A 16,681-nucleotide genomic window follows, 5' to 3' on the forward strand; every position below is an offset into this window, starting at 1 on the left:
TTTTTTTTTTTTTTTTTTTTTTTTTTTTTTTTTTTTTTTTTTTTGTTGCTATTATTGTTTGGTAATGTTGGATTGCCGATAATTCTTAAAGTTTAATGCCAAATTTGGTAAAAAATTAATTATCTTTTTTTTTTTTCACGTTTTCTGTTCATAAGACTTGTATTTTGATGAGAAAGATCAGACATTTGGGGAAAATATTGAGTCTTGGATTGATGGTCACTGAATGTTTAAAAATGTTTCATTTTTGGCTATTTGGGCTGTTGTAAATTGTAATTGCTTTCTCCGGTTATTTCCTTTGTACCATATCCACTTGTCTTTTAGTAAATAGCTTTGCTACTGTCCTCATTTGTAGTATTTAGATTTTTTTACTTGAGTAAACCAAAGAAAGAACTGTCATATTGCATGATTTTTATTTTTTTTGGGTGTTAGTTCTTGGAGTTTTATGCTGAAAAAGTTGGTTAATGAGTGATGAATTTTCATGTTTAATTACAGGGAGTTGATTTTTATGCCATTAACACAGATGCCCAAGCACTACTGCAGTCAGCTGCTCAGAACCCGATTCAAATTGGAGAGCTTCTTACTCGTGGACTAGGTGCTCTCTCATTCGATAAAACATATCAATGATAAGATTAGACACAATTCGCCAAATGCCACCCCCTTTTATACTTTGATGCGTTAATCTATTTGGTGATCAGATGTGTCATGTAATGCAGTTAACATTTCATTGTAATTTTTTTTTGGGTGTAGCTTAGCCTTAAAAACCTTCGTTTAGTATATAATATAATGAACTTTTACTTGAAAAACTTGAACTCATGGTAGGAATGCAGGTACTGGTGGCAATCCTAATCTGGGAGAACAAGCAGCGGACGAATCAAAGGAAGCCATTGCTAATGCTCTTAAGGGTTCAGATATGGTGTTTATAACAGCTGGAATGGGTGGAGGTACAGGTTCCGGGGCTGCACCTGTTGTTGCCCAAATTTCAAAGGAGGCCGGTTATCTAACTGTTGGTGTAGTTACTTACCCATTCAGCTTTGAAGGACGCAAAAGATCCCTACAGGCAAGTGTTTTTCTGATAATAAAGAAATATAAATTCATATCAGTATCCTGTGTTTTGTTGCTAAATACTTCTGATGCATAAATGTCAGGCCCTGTTTGGTAAATGGTTGTTAGTTGAAAGCAGTTAGAGGGTATGACTAGTTGATAACATTAGCTGATTGTAGAAAGGTGTTTGGTAAATTAGCTGCTGATAGCTGTTTGGTATAATTTCTTTTCTCAAAAAGCTAATTGAAAAATCTGCTTTGAGTAGCTTTTTGAATTTTAGCATTTTGGAGTAACAAAAAGCTGATTAACCAAACAATTGATTTTTTAACTAAGTCAAATAGCTAATAGTGGTCAAATAAGCCAAAATTGGCTGATAAGCTAAATATTTTACCAAACCGGGCTTAAACTTCTAGTTTACCCTCCAGAACATCTCATTCTAATACTTGTCCAAAAAGAATAAATAAAAATTGAATGCACAAACACAATGATTTTGAAGAGAAGACGATTCACATTCACTAGTGCACATTCTCATGTTGGTTCACTTTGCATTTATATTTTCCCAGGCTTTGGAAGCAATTGAAAAACTTCAGAAAAATGTCGATACTCTTATAGTGATTCCAAATGATCGTCTGCTCGACATTGCTGACGAGCAGACACCTCTTCAGGATGCTTTCCTTCTTGCTGATGATGTGCTTCGTCAAGGCGTCCAAGGAATATCTGATATTATCACGGTGGGAGCTTTAATGAAAATATTATGCCAGTTCTAGTATCCTTTCAATTCTTGTCTCCTAGAATCGGTGACATAATGCCCGGTTTTTCAGCTTATACTAATCTATAAACGTAATTTGATAAGGAAAGAGCATCCCCATTTATCCAGTCCCTTGTTGCAGATACCTGGGCTTGTAAATGTGGATTTTGCTGATGTAAAAGCAGTCATGAAAGACTCGGGAACTGCAATGCTTGGAGTCGGAGTGTCATCTAGCAAGAATCGCGCTGAAGAAGCAGCAGAACAAGCAACTTTGGCCCCTTTAATTGGATCTTCTATCCAGTCTGCCACTGGAGTAGTTTATAACATTACAGGAGGGAAAGATATAACTCTGCAAGAAGTCAACAGGGTCTCTCAGGTACGGTGAATTTCTTTTATTTCTTTTCATTTTGAAGTTGAAGGTGTGACTTAACCTTTACCCAAAAGTTATTGGAAACTTCCACAATAAACTCCATAATTAAAATGGATGAGCAGTCAATAATGGGCCTTGCTTTTTTTTTTTTTTGGAGGGGGGAGATATAAGATCAAATAAGCCCTTAAACTATTATTGAAACAACAAAATTAACCCATCAAATTATAAAATGCTCCAATTATCACCCGGACTCACAAAAAAGTGTAATTAGATCCTTTTGACCTATTTTTACCGGCAAATATCAAGTAATGCTAACATGGCATCCACATCATCATTTTTTTAAAAAAAAATTGATGATTATTTGACATATTATTATTAAAAATTATATTTTCCTAATTCTTTCCTTTCCTAAAAAAAATTCCCAGCGATGAAAGCTGCTACTCTGAAATTTTTTTAGCTTCTTCATCATCTTGTCCCCTGGCTTTGGAAGAAGACAAGAAGAAGCCGTCTTTTTCCATCTCTGGAAGAAGACGCATAATTGTTTTTAATTTTTCTTTCTTTGGACGGATGGCATCTTTGTCAAGAGATGATGCCATGGCCGGGGATTTGGCACATCAAAGGTTTTCAACTTTTTGTGCTTAACAAGGGGGCATGGCTGCTAATATGGTTTATGGGAATGTCAAGTGTTTTCTAGCTACATAGTGATGAAAGGTCACCTGGAATTTCACCAATTAAAGTGGGTGCAGAGAAATTCAGATATTCCAAATCAGGAAGCGTATTAATATGTGGATATAGCAAGATTCTGTCATTTGAGGTTCTGAACACTATTTAACTCCATGATAATTTCCCCACTGAGCTGATTCTCAGATAAATCCATATAAACCAATTAGAGCCGTGAATATTTTTGGGATTTCTAAAATAATTTTTTTGGACAAGAAAGCCACATCAGCCCCCATCAATCATATTTGGATGCCACCTTAGCAATCTTTAAAACATTACCTGATGCCACCTTAGAACTTGCACTTATTTTGCAAGTTCAGGTTTGCGGTTAGAGTTTTTTATAGTTCAATGGCTTAATTGGTGTTCCCATTATAGTTTAAGGGCCTATCAACCCTTATCCCTCTTTTTTAGATCGTCATTATTAGTACAACAATGCAACTACAAATATCTCAGACAGATAAATACACCAATACAGTTACAATTTCAAATGCACTAAAAACAACCAATTACAACACCCGGGGACTAAATACCTTCAATTAGATTGGGCCTGTCATTCTAAATGCACGTTTAGATATTTGCTTGGTTGAATTTCGGAGATTAATAACATTGTTGGTCTATATCTCTCATGATATGTCTGCTTCTCCGCTGTCCTTATTCCTTGTCATTCTTAAGTTGGTATAGTGATATCTATTTCCATGATCCCCTCCTCACCCTGTGTAAATCGAACTTTTTGTTCTTTACTAGGTTGTTACAAGTTTGGCTGATCCATCTGCTAACATTATATTTGGAGCTGTGGTGGATGAACGGTACAACGGAGAGATCCACGTGACAATAATTGCCACCGGTTTCACGCAGTCGTTTCAGAGAACTCTTCTTGACCCTAGGGGAGCAAAGGCCGCGGATAAAGGGACAGGAAGCCAAGAAAACGCGGGATCACTGGTAACCCCAAGGACATCTACCTCACAGTCAACAAATTCACAGCCATCTTTTAGGAAGCTATTCTTCTAGCCATTTTTGGTTTTGGTTTCTTCTCGTGTCTTTAATTGGTCCATTGTTTTTGCTTCATTAATCCTTAGGGTTGATGTTTTGATATTTGCATGTGGTTGTAAGATGCTAATGATTTATATTACCAGATGTGCATTTCTTTTTAATTCAGTATAGCCTTGTGCAGCAGCAGATGGGTTGTATTTTATTTTTTGAAGTAAATTATTTCATTATGTAATGGAAATTAAAGGGTAGAAATAGGTCTTAACAATATTTTATACGGAGTATATCTTTAAAATAGGAAAAATAATTATTTAAAAAAAAAAACAAAAAACATTCAAGGCACCAATATCTAACATGTTATATATCATAGGAGAATTTCATTTTTTGTCCTAGAATTATAGATGACAATCCACTTTTAGTCCTTTTTTTATCAAAATATTCACTTTTGGTCCTAGTATTATTGTGGCATGACCATTTTTGGTCCTCTATTTCAAAAAAATAAACATAAAAAATATAATGGATCAACCTACTTTGTATAAAAGAGATCTAAATGTCATTGTATTTAACATTTCAACGATTTTGTTGATGGAGAACCAAAACTGGTTATGTCACAATAATAAACAATAATACTAGAACCAAAAGTGGATGTTCTGATAAAATAGAACTAAAAGTAGAATGAAATTTATAAATTTAAGACCAAAAATGAAATTAACTCTATATCCATAGTATACAAAATGCTGGCATATGATTATAATGAAAAACCACACTACTTGCTGTCAAATATTTTTCTATTAAAATAATACAATGATACATTAAAAAGAATAATTCAAACTAGGGATTGTCTAACGGAGGGTTGATTTGTAAATTACACTGCATTATATACAAGGACTGCTAGCAACTAGATGCCCCACCAAATGTGGGCATTACAGATGAGGGTAGTATTTTTATAAATAAAAAAAAAAATTTAAATAAAGCATGCCAGCCAGCTTCATTCCTGTTACAGTTAGTCTCTAGGACACTAGGGATCATAGGAAGATTGACAACTCAGGTGCAAGGCTGAAGGATATGACACTTTCACCAAAATGCTCATACAGCATAGGTATCAAATGTGCAACATCCACATCCCCTTTCGAGGCCCGATCAAGGGCAGCTGCCGCTTTTGAGGCTTGACCACCAACCATATCCCGTCTACTACCCCCCATTCGTGGCAAATTCTCACTCGACAAAGTAGATGGGAAACTGGCAGCATATCCCCCAGTAGCGCCTTGTGTTCCTCCAGGCAACGACTTTGCAGGCACTGCACCAGCTGGCCCGTCAGTCACCAACTTCTTCAGTGGGGGCTGCTGCACTGTGTTGTCCATGCTCATTTTACTTTTATCTTGACACGATTAAGAAAGGGTGGGTTAAGAGTGTTTTAAGATTCATGGATGAAGAAAAAGTGCATTTAAAAGCATTCCAAGACTAGATTTTATGGTAAAAGAAACATGGCTATAGAAAGTTTTCACACTTTAAAATCTAGAATAGACATGACGAGTAAACCTATATACATACTTGATATTGAAGCGACTTTCATCCTACTCTTCAGAACAGCACGCGCTGGTGAGGGCAGTAAAGTGTGCAGAGTCTTAAGCCGATCATAAATACATAAACCAGTTGCACACTGTAGTGAACATGCCAAATTTGTATAAATTCAGTGTATAGCGAGCTCATGGGAAGCAAGATTCAAATTGTAGGAAACCTTGCTTTATAGGCAAAACCAGAAGGTTTAAAAATTTTAAACATTGAAACATACCGCCAGGGCACCATACACTCGCCATGCTTCATGCCTCTTCATCTCATTCTTTTGTTTTTCTAGTTGCATTTCTGGCTCCAAGAGTTGCATATAAGGCTCAAGGTTGGGCAGCAAAAGCAGCCGAACCTAGTCAATGCAAATAAATATTATCATTTGCAAACATATTGCAATTTAAGGGTAGAATAGAGGGAAGAAGAAATAGAAAGTGCAAGTAGTTATACCACACTAGGGCCAAGGGCAGCTAGCCCTTGTACTGCGCCATAATGCTGAGGCAGCGCCTTTGTTGGATCCAGAAACGCATGCAGCAAAGTCCTTGTGACACGCGACTGGAGATTGTGATACACATGACCAAACCTACAAAGCTAAAACAGTCAGGAAAAAGGTAGCACCAAACATGATTATACCTGCAAAGCTATCTAACACAACCATATTCTACAAAGCTAAAACAGTCGGTAAATAGATAGCAGCAAACATGGAATGAAAATTTAACCATTACTGACGGATTCCTCAAGCAGTGAACAAAATTTATAAAAACAATCGAAGTAGAACTAAAGTAACTAATGGGTTCATGTGTATAAATTGGACAGTTTCATGGTTGAAGCAAAAACTAGAGACAAAAGAAGTTTACAGGTTGCAGTTTGGTAGCTTAACATGGACCATCAAGTAGGACTAAAGTAACTAATGGTTCATGTGTATAAGACTAAATAATACAACAAATACTTATTGTAAATTTATAATTGAGTCCCAATGTATCAAAGCAAGGTAACAACAAAAGTAGTAGCAGAAGGAAAAGTCCCTGTGATTATGTAATGAAACTAAGCAATCCCATAATGTATAGTTGATACCTAACCATATAAATACAATTGTTATAATCTAAAATTGGGCCAAGGTCACTCAATTGGGCTATAATGCACATTGGCCAAACCACATTAAAAGACTGAACCCAATCAATTAGCTAGTCTAACTCATGGCCTTATAAACCCATATATTCTCTCTTATATTTTCAATGTGGGACTCTTAACAACCATATTCTCCCATGTGTTCAATCAAACTCAAATAATGGTGTGCAGAAAAGAGACCCTCACCTTTTGCATACCAAAGCGACCAACTTGGCTGTGAAGTCTCTAAGTTCCCAGTGATTGTCTGAGAGTTTATTGCCCAATCTTTTTGCAACAAGGCAAGTCATTACAGAGGGCATCAATTGGTGCAACTACAAACACTCAAAAGCAACAGAGGAGAAGGAGATAATTATTAGATGCAATCAATTCATTTCCAAATGCCCTACTAATAAGCTGCAGATTGCCAAATGCCCAAAACCAACTCCAGTTTTCCCAGATGTCTTTTTCCTTCAAGACCAAATTTAAAAGTTCACAAAGAAAATAATATGAAAACTATATGAACAAGTTCCAATTGATATGATCTATTCTCTAAATCCAATATTACATTTCTGGACTACATAATCCAATAATCACCAAATAGGTATATGTGGGGTTCAGGAGTAGCTTATTGGTATGCTATACCACTCAAATCCCATTTACCCATCCCCCATCAAATTTACCCGGGAAAAAAATTAAGCAGTTATATGTTATAATCATCTGCAAAATCACAAATTAAAAAGAAATATTTACATTCCCATCGGGAGGTATATGCTAGCATTTGACTTACATAAGGTTCAATATGAATGTGAGGATTCTGAAGAAGGCTCCAAACAAGACGCATCAAAGCATACAAAAGAGGGAAGTTATTCAAGTTCCTTGAGACCTGACAATATGATAGAAGTTTATTAGTATATAACTCTAACATGATGCTTAAGATGAACTGGAATGAGATTAAACTCACCTCATCAGCAATAAAAAATGTGAAGTAAGGAACCAAAGGATGAAGCCCAGAATCTGTTGCCAAACTCACAAGTGCTTCTTTCAAGAGTACAGAGTTAGATCTATTCACTGCCAAATCCGTAATTTTTTCATAGTATAACTGCACAACAATCAATGAAGCTTTAGAATAAGGTGCTTGATGGTAAAACAAAAAGGTTGCACTTCTAGCAACTAGTGCCAACAATACCTGAAGTTCACGGGATAGTACATGCTTTACAGGTAACTTGAGGTCAACTGAACCTCCATCTTCTTTATACTCCATCATTCTATTATCCTGTGGTGCTGCTAGTGCTGCCAGAAGGAACGCATTAGTATCAATGAATTTCAGAAATATGGAGAGGACTAATGTAGGAGCAAATTATAGGCAATATTTTAAGTCAACCTTCATGAGGAGGATTTTCAGGAACAGAAGGCTGCACTCCTTCAACAGCTAACCAATGAGATACTAATGCAGTATCTAATGGAGCTTTTGGTAGAGGAGCTTCAATCACCTAAAATACAAACATATAGCAACACAGTCAGATCACCCCAAAAAAATCATCTTAATATCTTATACTAGTGTTAGAAACAGGAAAAGGAACATAGATCAGAATTTTCCTACATCCTTGAAGTCTAAATCCTTTTCTTCAATGTAGAACAAATCCTTATGCCCCACAGCTCTTTTGAACCGCATAGGATCTCCAGATGCAAATCCATATATTGGCTGAACCATTAAACATGAAACTAATCAGAATTTCATTGAGATAATATCAGGCACATTCATTATCTGTTGACAAATGTAGAAAACTTCCATTTTTAGAAATTAAGAATATAGAAGGAATTTTTGTTACAAATACAAAAGAAACAGTACAAAATTTGATTGCAATTTTTATGAGTAGTCAAGGCACACATATGGCATATCTAAGTGCACCTTGACATGCCATAGGTCACTTTACTCAATTGCATATGAAGTAGTCACTAGGCAATGTTTTCAACAATGTGCAACAGATGCTAGACAGAGGTTTGTATTCCAGTATGAGCATTACTATAAAAGATCTACACATTATTGGCTTATACAATGAACATTAATGCACTATAACATCGACATCATTACATCAAGACTCTTTCATGGGAACATTCATGATTAGTCAGTTGTCTTGAGTCTTAATTTTTGTGAATATTTTTTAAGACTTCCTAAACAGTATTGATTGTTTTCTGAAGATATATATGTGCTCCAAATTTGTTTTTTGAACATTATCGTTAAGTTTTCTGAACAACTTTTACTGTCATCTTCAGTTAGGGTTAGGTGGGACACCATACAACATAATAATTGCAAAACTGATAAACTGAATAGGAGAGCTTAAAGAGGTACCTCAACATTTCGTATGCTGAGCGCTGCATCCACATCCTCGGCAGTTAAGATTGTCCTCTTCGAATGTCTCGTGCATTTTATGGATTCCTAAATTTTAAGAGAAGAAACAAAAAGAAAAACAAATATTCAGAACAAATAAACTGTAGCTACAAGGAATTCCCCAAAAAAAAACACTTTTTGCTTTGCTTCTAGGTAAAATTGCCCTAATTGAGCAAAAAAACGGTAGGGACCTAAAATTAATGAACAGAACTGCAGAGGGGGGAAATACCTGCATTATTTCTCGGAGACGGTACTCGACATCGGCTGCAAGTTCCGGCGACACTTCCGGGGACAAATTGCTGATTCCGATGCTCTGCGCTATCACTTCTATTGTCTCTTTCGGCACTATGCTCATCTTTACACGGAAATTTTGCACTTTTTTGGTTGATTTTTCTTTGTTTTTTTTCCGGTTGAAACTAGCGGAGAATGAATTGGAGCTTCGGAGTGAACCCCAGCGGCTGTTCTGATTTATATTTGTAGACACGCAGACGATGAAGTAGGCATTGACCGCGTCTGACTCCCCCAAAGCCAGTAAATCAGTAATAATAATGGAAATACTGAAATATAAATAGATTGGAAGTAGAACAATATATATAGAAAGTAGTTTTTCAGGTCTAATATTTATTTTTAAATAAATAATTCAAAGTATATAAATACAATACTATATAAGTAATTGAATGTTAAATTTGTTTATTTAAATCGGTAATTCAAAATATGTAAATGCAAGATAATATAGGAAAAATTAATTATAATTGTCAATTTGTCATTAAAATAAATTGCAACTTTGTAAAAATACTAGTCTAAATACTTAGTTTTAGAATGATAAACTAAATAAATACTAGTTTTGGTTGAATTTCTCTAAATATTCTTAATTCTCTTTTGGGTAACATTATTATTGTCTTCATCTTCAATAATTGTCATCTTTTTTATTGGTAGCGTGTCATGTACAATTGGGTTACTAGTGGTAGCATAGAGGACATCGTCATGCAATGAGATTATGATATAAGAAGTTGTGGAGTGCTCACTGCTGCCTTTTCACACAGTTAAATAGTTTGTTATTTTGTACATAAATATTTTTTAAATAGTGACTACATCCTATATACCAAGCTAATAATGCTCAACACACACTAAATTTGGTTTTAATTTAAACGTTATGTTGTATTAATAATCATATTATTGTGTTTATATTTAGTTAGATATTTGATTTATTGTGTCAGAATAAAATTTGAAATATTACTAAACATTAGTTTTTAATTTTTATTTCATAATTACAACCAGGGATTTTATTTTATTCACAATATATGAAAAAAAAAATTAAAACAAAAAATGTATATGTATTATTTAATTATCTTTTAATTTTTATTAGTCTATAATGTTCTTAATTTTCCAAATTACTTTAGTCCCAATATGTTTCTGAATTGTATTCCGGATTGAAGTGGGATTACTATATAATTTTTCATTAAATTTTTTTCCTAATACTAAACTTAATTGGATTGAGAGATTATCTCAACTCCTATATAATACTTTCGTACCAACACTATTGTGCATCATCAATTCTTCATCATCGTACTGTCTTAGTAATCATCACCTCTTCGATCAGTATGAATTGCCAAAAGTTGGAACTCCTTGGTGGGGGAGCTCACGGCATTGTATTTCTCGGTCAATATTATACTTCACCTCCTTTCAATGCTCCAGTGAAGATAGCCGTGAAGTCTTCGAAGATCGAGTTTTCTGATTCCATTTGGAAGGAAGGGCAAATCCTAAGAATGTTTCAAGGATGTCCCTATATAATTCAATGTTTTGGAGGTGACACAAGCGTAGAGCATGGGAACATTGTGTACAACCTTCTGTTGGAGTACGCTCCCGGCGGAACACTCCAGGGATTGATCAATTCTCAGGAAGGATTTTTCTCGGAACACGAGGCTTCGCTCTACGCTTATCAGCTTCTGAAGGGAATTCAAGAGGTGCATCGTCTCGGGTTTGTCCACTGCGATTTGAAGCCCAACAACGTTCTTCTCTTCCCATGCAGGTAAGGGTGTAAACGAATCAAATTGAGCTAAATATCTCGTTATATGATTCAACTAGAATATTCAAATTTGACATGCCTAACTTGACTTTTTTCTAAGTTCTCCAATTCATTAAGATAACATGTAAAAAAAATAAAAAAAATATAAAATAATATATATATTTAAATCATAAATCAACTTTAAAGTATTTGATTTGTTTACCCCCATACGTGTAGTTGCGGTTGTGGCTTGAATCAGCTCAAGATTGGCGATTTCCGGCTATCTAAGGTCGCCGGAGAGGAGGGTCACCACGGAGCTTTACTCTACACCTCCCCGGAATCTCTGTTTTGCGGCATTCATGAGGCGCCTAAGGATATATGGGCCATAGGGTGCATGGTGGTGGAGATGATGACCGGGAAGTCTCCTTGGAGGTTTACATCATCATCATGTAACACTAATGACGTTAATAAGTTAGCTGTAGAGATGGCTTTCAACAAACCCCAAATCCCAACCGGCATATCTAATTGTGCCAAGGATTTTGTGATGAGGTGTTTCGAAAGAAACCCAAATGTCAGATGGACTGCTGATAAGCTACTCAATCATCCATTTGTTGCGCGTAACAATAATCCGTTGCTATGTCGAACATGGGAGAATCATAAAGTCTTGGGCAATAGGCTTTTCAAGACCGAAAAATGGATTTCTAAATTTGGTTTATTTTCTACTCCGATTTCGTCATGCACTTGCGGCTGTCGCTAATCGCCATCGACTAGGGATGAGACTCTTTAGAAAATAAAAAGGATGTTGGCACATAAACAAACTTTATATGTTACTTCTTTTTCTTTTTTTTTTTTTTTGGGTGGGATGGATTTTTTGGGGGTTGGGGTGGGCCATTTATGAGTTTTTGTTTTTTTTTTTTTAGTATTATTGACTCTATTATATTGTAATATCTGTTCATTTATATTTTCTCAACTTGTTGAAGCATGAGTTTTAGTTAGTTGTTAATCATTTTTTTTTATATTTTGAAAATTCTTTGTGGATTCTACATATTATGAACTATGAAGTTTAATACTACGTAATAATAAATGGAAGAAAATTAAGCTTCTTGACAAAAATGACAAGATTTTAAAACTTGGACTAAAATGAAAAAAGAGCATTTGAAATATGTATTTCATGTTAGAAACGCATCTCCTACATACATTTGTTATTTTTTTTTTCTCGAATGTTGATCACATACGCAAGCCTTACTTGCGTCTATGATGAACATTCAAAAAAAAAATAAAATTTGCAAACACTACAAATTTAATTTTGTTCTCATTTCAAAAAAAAAAATAAAAATTGCATCACAGGCACAGCTCATTTAAATGATTTTCTTAAAGCAAAAACAAAAAACAAAAACAAAAATATCTTTCCACAGATAACAATTGACATTCAGATCAACGGCTATTATTCAAAGGAGTTTGGAATAAGAAACCGGTAAAATAAAAAAATAAAAAAAATCTATTCCGTTTTTGTTGTCAAGGTTGATATTGATCCTTTAATCCAAGCAAGTTGAGTTTAGAAAATGTAATGAATTGTAAATTTATATTAGTTAAAATATATTTAAATGATGCACAAATGTACAATAAATATTTTAAATACAGGATAGTTATCATATATTTAAATGATGCACAATAAATATTTTAAATACAGGATCAATAAATGCTGCAGCGGTTGCTATTTTTGAAATTTCGTTAATTTTTCTGAACATATTTTCAATGTCTATGTGTCACGATGTTCTATTGCCTCACATTTTTAATACTGAATTTTTAATATAGTTACATAAGATAATGTTTAGTATCACTTAATCATTTCCATTATTGTCGAACAAGTTTTGTGGATAGAAAAAATTCCTAGTTTATTTAAAAAATATAATTAAATAAGTCATCTTAATTAATGATTGGAGGTGCTTTTTTCGTTAACTTAATAAAATAGGGCTGTTTTGGGCAACAACCTCAGTCAGCTCTGCCGCCGGTAAGTAACCATAGGTTTCTGCTGAAAACCAGGTGTTTAAAATAAATAAATAAATAAATAACATTATTTTTAATATTATTATAAATATTTTTATATTTTAAATAAAATAATTAAAATGTTTAATTTTACAATTATACTCATTTTTTAAAAAATAACCAAACACATCAAGACAGTTTTTAGAATGCAACTAAAGAAAATGAAACTATTTTATGAAAAATAATTCATTTTCCAGAAGTCATTTTTCTGGTTTCTAAACGCAACCTAAATACCACCAAAACAAAAAAGGGAAAGGGGAAAGAAACTGTTACAAAAACACGCTATATAACACACTGAGATTTTGCATTATACTCAGAAACTTTGTCCAGTCCACCAAAGAAACAAAATAGCAAGACAGACACATTCCTTAAGGAACAACCAAACAAGATACAATCACGGCCGCGCTGGCCAATATTAAGTTATTCCATACACAGGCAAAGATGCGTGTCAAACTGTAAAATACAAGCTTCGGCATTACAAGAATTTGAACAGCATATATATCACTGCGATCAGAACCACAATCCCGATGACTGACATAAGCATGCACATGCAGGAGCAGCCACCCTTTGTCCGCTTGTTTAAAATGGCAAGCCTCTTTTGTACTCGCTGTTCATTGTTCAGGAGAACCAATGCATAAAAAATAATGCAAAAATACATGCATCATACCATACGGGGATAAAATAAGATTACCATACTTTGGCACCAGAAATAAAAATAAATAAATAAAGTTAACCTAACTCCAATTGTCCAATGAATAGGTTATGAAAAATGATTTGATGATGTATTGTTGGATTCAATATACAGCGCAAATTAAGGGCCAATAGAACCAAACAAAATATTGAGCAAAACATGTAGGGAAAGTATTAAGAAGACTGGTGCCAAGATTCGTAACCTTTTCAATATAGTATTTTCTCAATTTTAGGAATGAGTGGAAAGTCTTTCCATTTTTATTTTCACATGTTCGTTTTTTTGGTTAAATATTCCGAAATTCCCCAAAGACATTAATTCCTTCTTATTATGAAGAGCTGAACCAAAATCTAGTCACTGCTATTAACTAAAAAAGGGTTTAGAAGGGAATTATGCAGCATGATTGTCACCTGTAGACGGGAGTCTGTAACATCAACATGTTGGTCCAGGTCATCCTGCAATGAATAGGATCACAAAAACATGAAATTCACAAACAGTTCTTAAAAGAATGAGTTTTCAGAGGAAAGAGAGCTTAAAGTGATATGAGTATATATACTAAAACACATATCTACGTTGATGAATTAACAATAAGGAATACACATACAATGAGTCTTGTTTGCAAGCCAAGTTCTTCATTGACAGCCAATGCAATATGTTTGGTGCTTATTACTGTCTCCTCCAATTTCTCGAGGCCTTCATCTTGTTCTGTATAAAAAGAAACACCAGGCAACTTAAACACATATCAAAAGTTATACCAAACTTCTATTTTTATCCTGAAAAAAGCTTGCAAAAACTCACCTTTCATTATTTGTCGTTGAAGAGCAACAACGCCAGAATTGTCAAGGCCATTTGTTCTGCTCATGGCATCAACAGGCTTTATTTCTGGTCCAAGTAAGCTGTCTCTATTCGCAAAATTGGACATGTTCAAAGTCGATGCCATCTGATTTGCTTTTGACCTTAAAGTTACAAGCATGTCCTTGCGCCGATTCATCTCTTTCTCAGTCCTGCAAATAGATGCATTAAATTCAGTTCAAGTTATCAAGGAGAATAACAAAAATGCTTATGAGAAACTTCTACCAAGATAGAAAGCAAAATATTGCAGCATTTGTGGACTTGCATAAAAATTTCTCAAGTTCTCAAATGAGACACAGTGAACAAGATCCTATGTCCCCTGAGCTAAGCTGCCTTAGGCTAAAATATAATGCATGTACACAAAAAGAAGATAATTGACATATACAAATTCCCGCTCGGAAGATTAGGAGAGACATGAATAGAGGCTGCTTTCAACCAAAAAGACTTACAAAGGCTGCTTTCCAGCAGTCATAATGCAATAGCACTTTGCAAAAGTTCAACCAAAAAGACTTACAAAGGTTGCTTTGTAGGAAGTTTGGACAAAAGAGACTCTAAGCTATCAAGCCTAGTTCCCAATATAGTAATTTTCCTCCTTATAGCAGATGAATGACGCTGTGCCTCTGTCCCGGTTGTGGGCAACGAACTTCTTTCAGATATCATGTTAGTGATATCATCTGCAAGCTTTACTGCTTCATTATACTCCCTGACCCATGAATCTCCAGAAGATGCCATTGCCTTAAGATTAAGAATAAATAACAAACAATCAAAACAAAACCATTGGTATAATTGTATAAATACCTTTTAACCCCAACACTATGATTCAAAAGTAGTAAAAGAAAGTCTTTAGCTTTGCTTATGTGCACCTTCAGCTAGTCCTGCCATAAACCAGCAGTCTATGTGGTGTGAACTGACATATACATCAAGAATAGCAAACAATAGCTCGGCTAAAAGGACACACATACTATATTACGTTTCAATAGATTCCCTCAAGAAAAATAAAATGAAATAAAGACGAAAACACCCAAATTACATGAAATTCAACACAAATTATAGCATATAGCAGCTAAAATTTCACAAAATTGAGAAAAAGGGCAACTAGAATTTACAGAAACGGCCAAGAGCATTACGTGATCATTATGATCACGCAATTCCGATCTGCAATTCTACACCAATTCAATTCGTAAGAAATCACTAAACCTCAGTAATCGAGTCCCAAAATCTGAACTCAGGCCACCGTACATCAATTCAATTCAATTAACATAGAACGCGACCAAAATTGAAGATCAAAATTTGAAGACCAGTTCAATTTTGCATTTTCAGTACAACACGCGAATATCCTAAAACCCGGGTCAATCATCTAGGTTGAACGAGAGAGGAATAGAATCATACCTTTTGGATGGGAATAGGGGGCGGAATGAAATTGAATAAGAAGGAAGATGTGATAATCGGGTGAGGATGATTGAGTTTTGAAAAGCGGAGGAGAATCGGAAAGAGGCGACAGGAGGAGACGCCACCACTTACCGGCAAGTTTTGTCGGGCTTCGGCGTCGTCTTCGTGACGCGCATTCGGATTGAGATTGGGAAAGAGCCTTTTGAGTTTGGACCGCTAAGGAGTATTATTAATTCGGATTCCGGAATTAAAAAATATATCCATCATATATCTCACACTCCGTATTTTACTAGGAAATACCAACAAGGGTGTAGACCAAGACGGCTCGCTAGCTGTTTTAAACTGAACCGTGCCAGCGTTGTTTTGTAATTTTTACTTCGAGTAATTTCATTTTGGCAAAAACTGAACCATGAGACGGTCTCGGGTCAATATGCAAGTGTAACACTTATATGAACAAATGTCATACTTATATGCTCAAATGTAATACTAATTAATAATAAAATTTTTGTTACTTATAAGGGTAAATGTAATACTTTTAAGGGAAAATACAATACTTTTACATTTCGATTTAAAAGTATTACATTTTTCCTCAAAAGTATTATATTTGCCCTTATAAGTAAGGATAATCACTTGTCAACACTACTTATTATGAAAAATGTATTACTTTTTCTCTTATAAGTAACAAAAATTGTATTCTTGATTAGTGTTATATTTTGGCACATAAGTAGAATATTTGCAAATATAAGTATGACATTTGCATGGTGCTTTAACCCGAC

The 16,681-nt window shown here is 34.7% G+C and overlaps 4 protein-coding genes across 5 annotated transcripts in view; 2 read left to right on the forward strand and 2 right to left on the reverse strand.

The window, feature by feature from the left end:
* The window catches only part of LOC116021741 (cell division protein FtsZ homolog 1, chloroplastic), a 6,175-nt gene extending 2,138 nt beyond the window's left edge, over positions 1-4,037 (forward strand). Inside the window, exons 2-6 of the mRNA XM_031262212.1 lie at positions 493-592; positions 828-1,057; positions 1,605-1,772; positions 1,932-2,165; positions 3,624-4,037. Coding sequence (XP_031118072.1) covers positions 493-592; positions 828-1,057; positions 1,605-1,772; positions 1,932-2,165; positions 3,624-3,887 — 996 coding nt within the window. The 3' untranslated portion in view covers positions 3,888-4,037. The remainder of the gene's footprint in view (positions 1-492; positions 593-827; positions 1,058-1,604; positions 1,773-1,931; positions 2,166-3,623) is intronic.
* Positions 4,038-4,611: 574 nt separating this feature from the next.
* On the reverse strand, positions 4,612-9,416 carry LOC116021620 (transcription initiation factor TFIID subunit 6-like). Its single transcript, XM_031262071.1, has 12 exons — positions 9,155-9,416; positions 8,887-8,973; positions 8,137-8,238; positions 7,918-8,026; positions 7,723-7,826; positions 7,498-7,635; positions 7,324-7,419; positions 6,744-6,868; positions 5,880-6,012; positions 5,659-5,784; positions 5,418-5,526; positions 4,612-5,244 (listed from the first exon to the last, which is right to left on the reverse strand). Exons 1-12 carry the CDS (start codon positions 9,278-9,280, stop codon positions 4,892-4,894), a joined length of 1,608 nt encoding a protein of 535 aa, XP_031117931.1. The 5' UTR covers positions 9,281-9,416; the 3' UTR covers positions 4,612-4,891.
* Positions 9,417-10,526: 1,110 nt separating this feature from the next.
* Positions 10,527-11,687, forward strand: LOC116023608 (mitogen-activated protein kinase kinase kinase 17-like). The gene is made up of 2 exons (XM_031264612.1): positions 10,527-10,954; positions 11,168-11,687. Exons 1-2 carry the CDS (start codon positions 10,527-10,529, stop codon positions 11,685-11,687), a joined length of 948 nt encoding a protein of 315 aa, XP_031120472.1.
* Positions 11,688-13,315: 1,628 nt separating this feature from the next.
* Positions 13,316-16,136, reverse strand: LOC116023057 (syntaxin-52-like). Of its 2 annotated transcripts, XM_031264013.1 has the most exons (7): positions 15,906-16,136; positions 15,380-15,391; positions 15,031-15,251; positions 14,463-14,668; positions 14,269-14,369; positions 14,075-14,119; positions 13,316-13,583 (listed from the first exon to the last, which is right to left on the reverse strand). In XM_031264013.1, exons 3-7 carry the CDS (start codon positions 15,246-15,248, stop codon positions 13,452-13,454), a joined length of 702 nt encoding a protein of 233 aa, XP_031119873.1. In that variant the 5' UTR covers positions 15,249-15,251; positions 15,380-15,391; positions 15,906-16,136; the 3' UTR covers positions 13,316-13,451. The 2 variants fall into 2 exon arrangements, with proteins under 2 accessions (XP_031119873.1, XP_031119872.1); XM_031264012.1 differs by lacking the exon at positions 15,380-15,391 and having other exon boundaries at positions 15,906-16,135.
* Between the last annotated feature and the right edge of the window lie 545 nt (positions 16,137-16,681).

This window comes from Ipomoea triloba, chromosome 6 (assembly GCF_003576645.1).
Source record: "Ipomoea triloba cultivar NCNSP0323 chromosome 6, ASM357664v1".
Taxonomy (NCBI): Eukaryota; Viridiplantae; Streptophyta; class Magnoliopsida; order Solanales; family Convolvulaceae; genus Ipomoea; species Ipomoea triloba.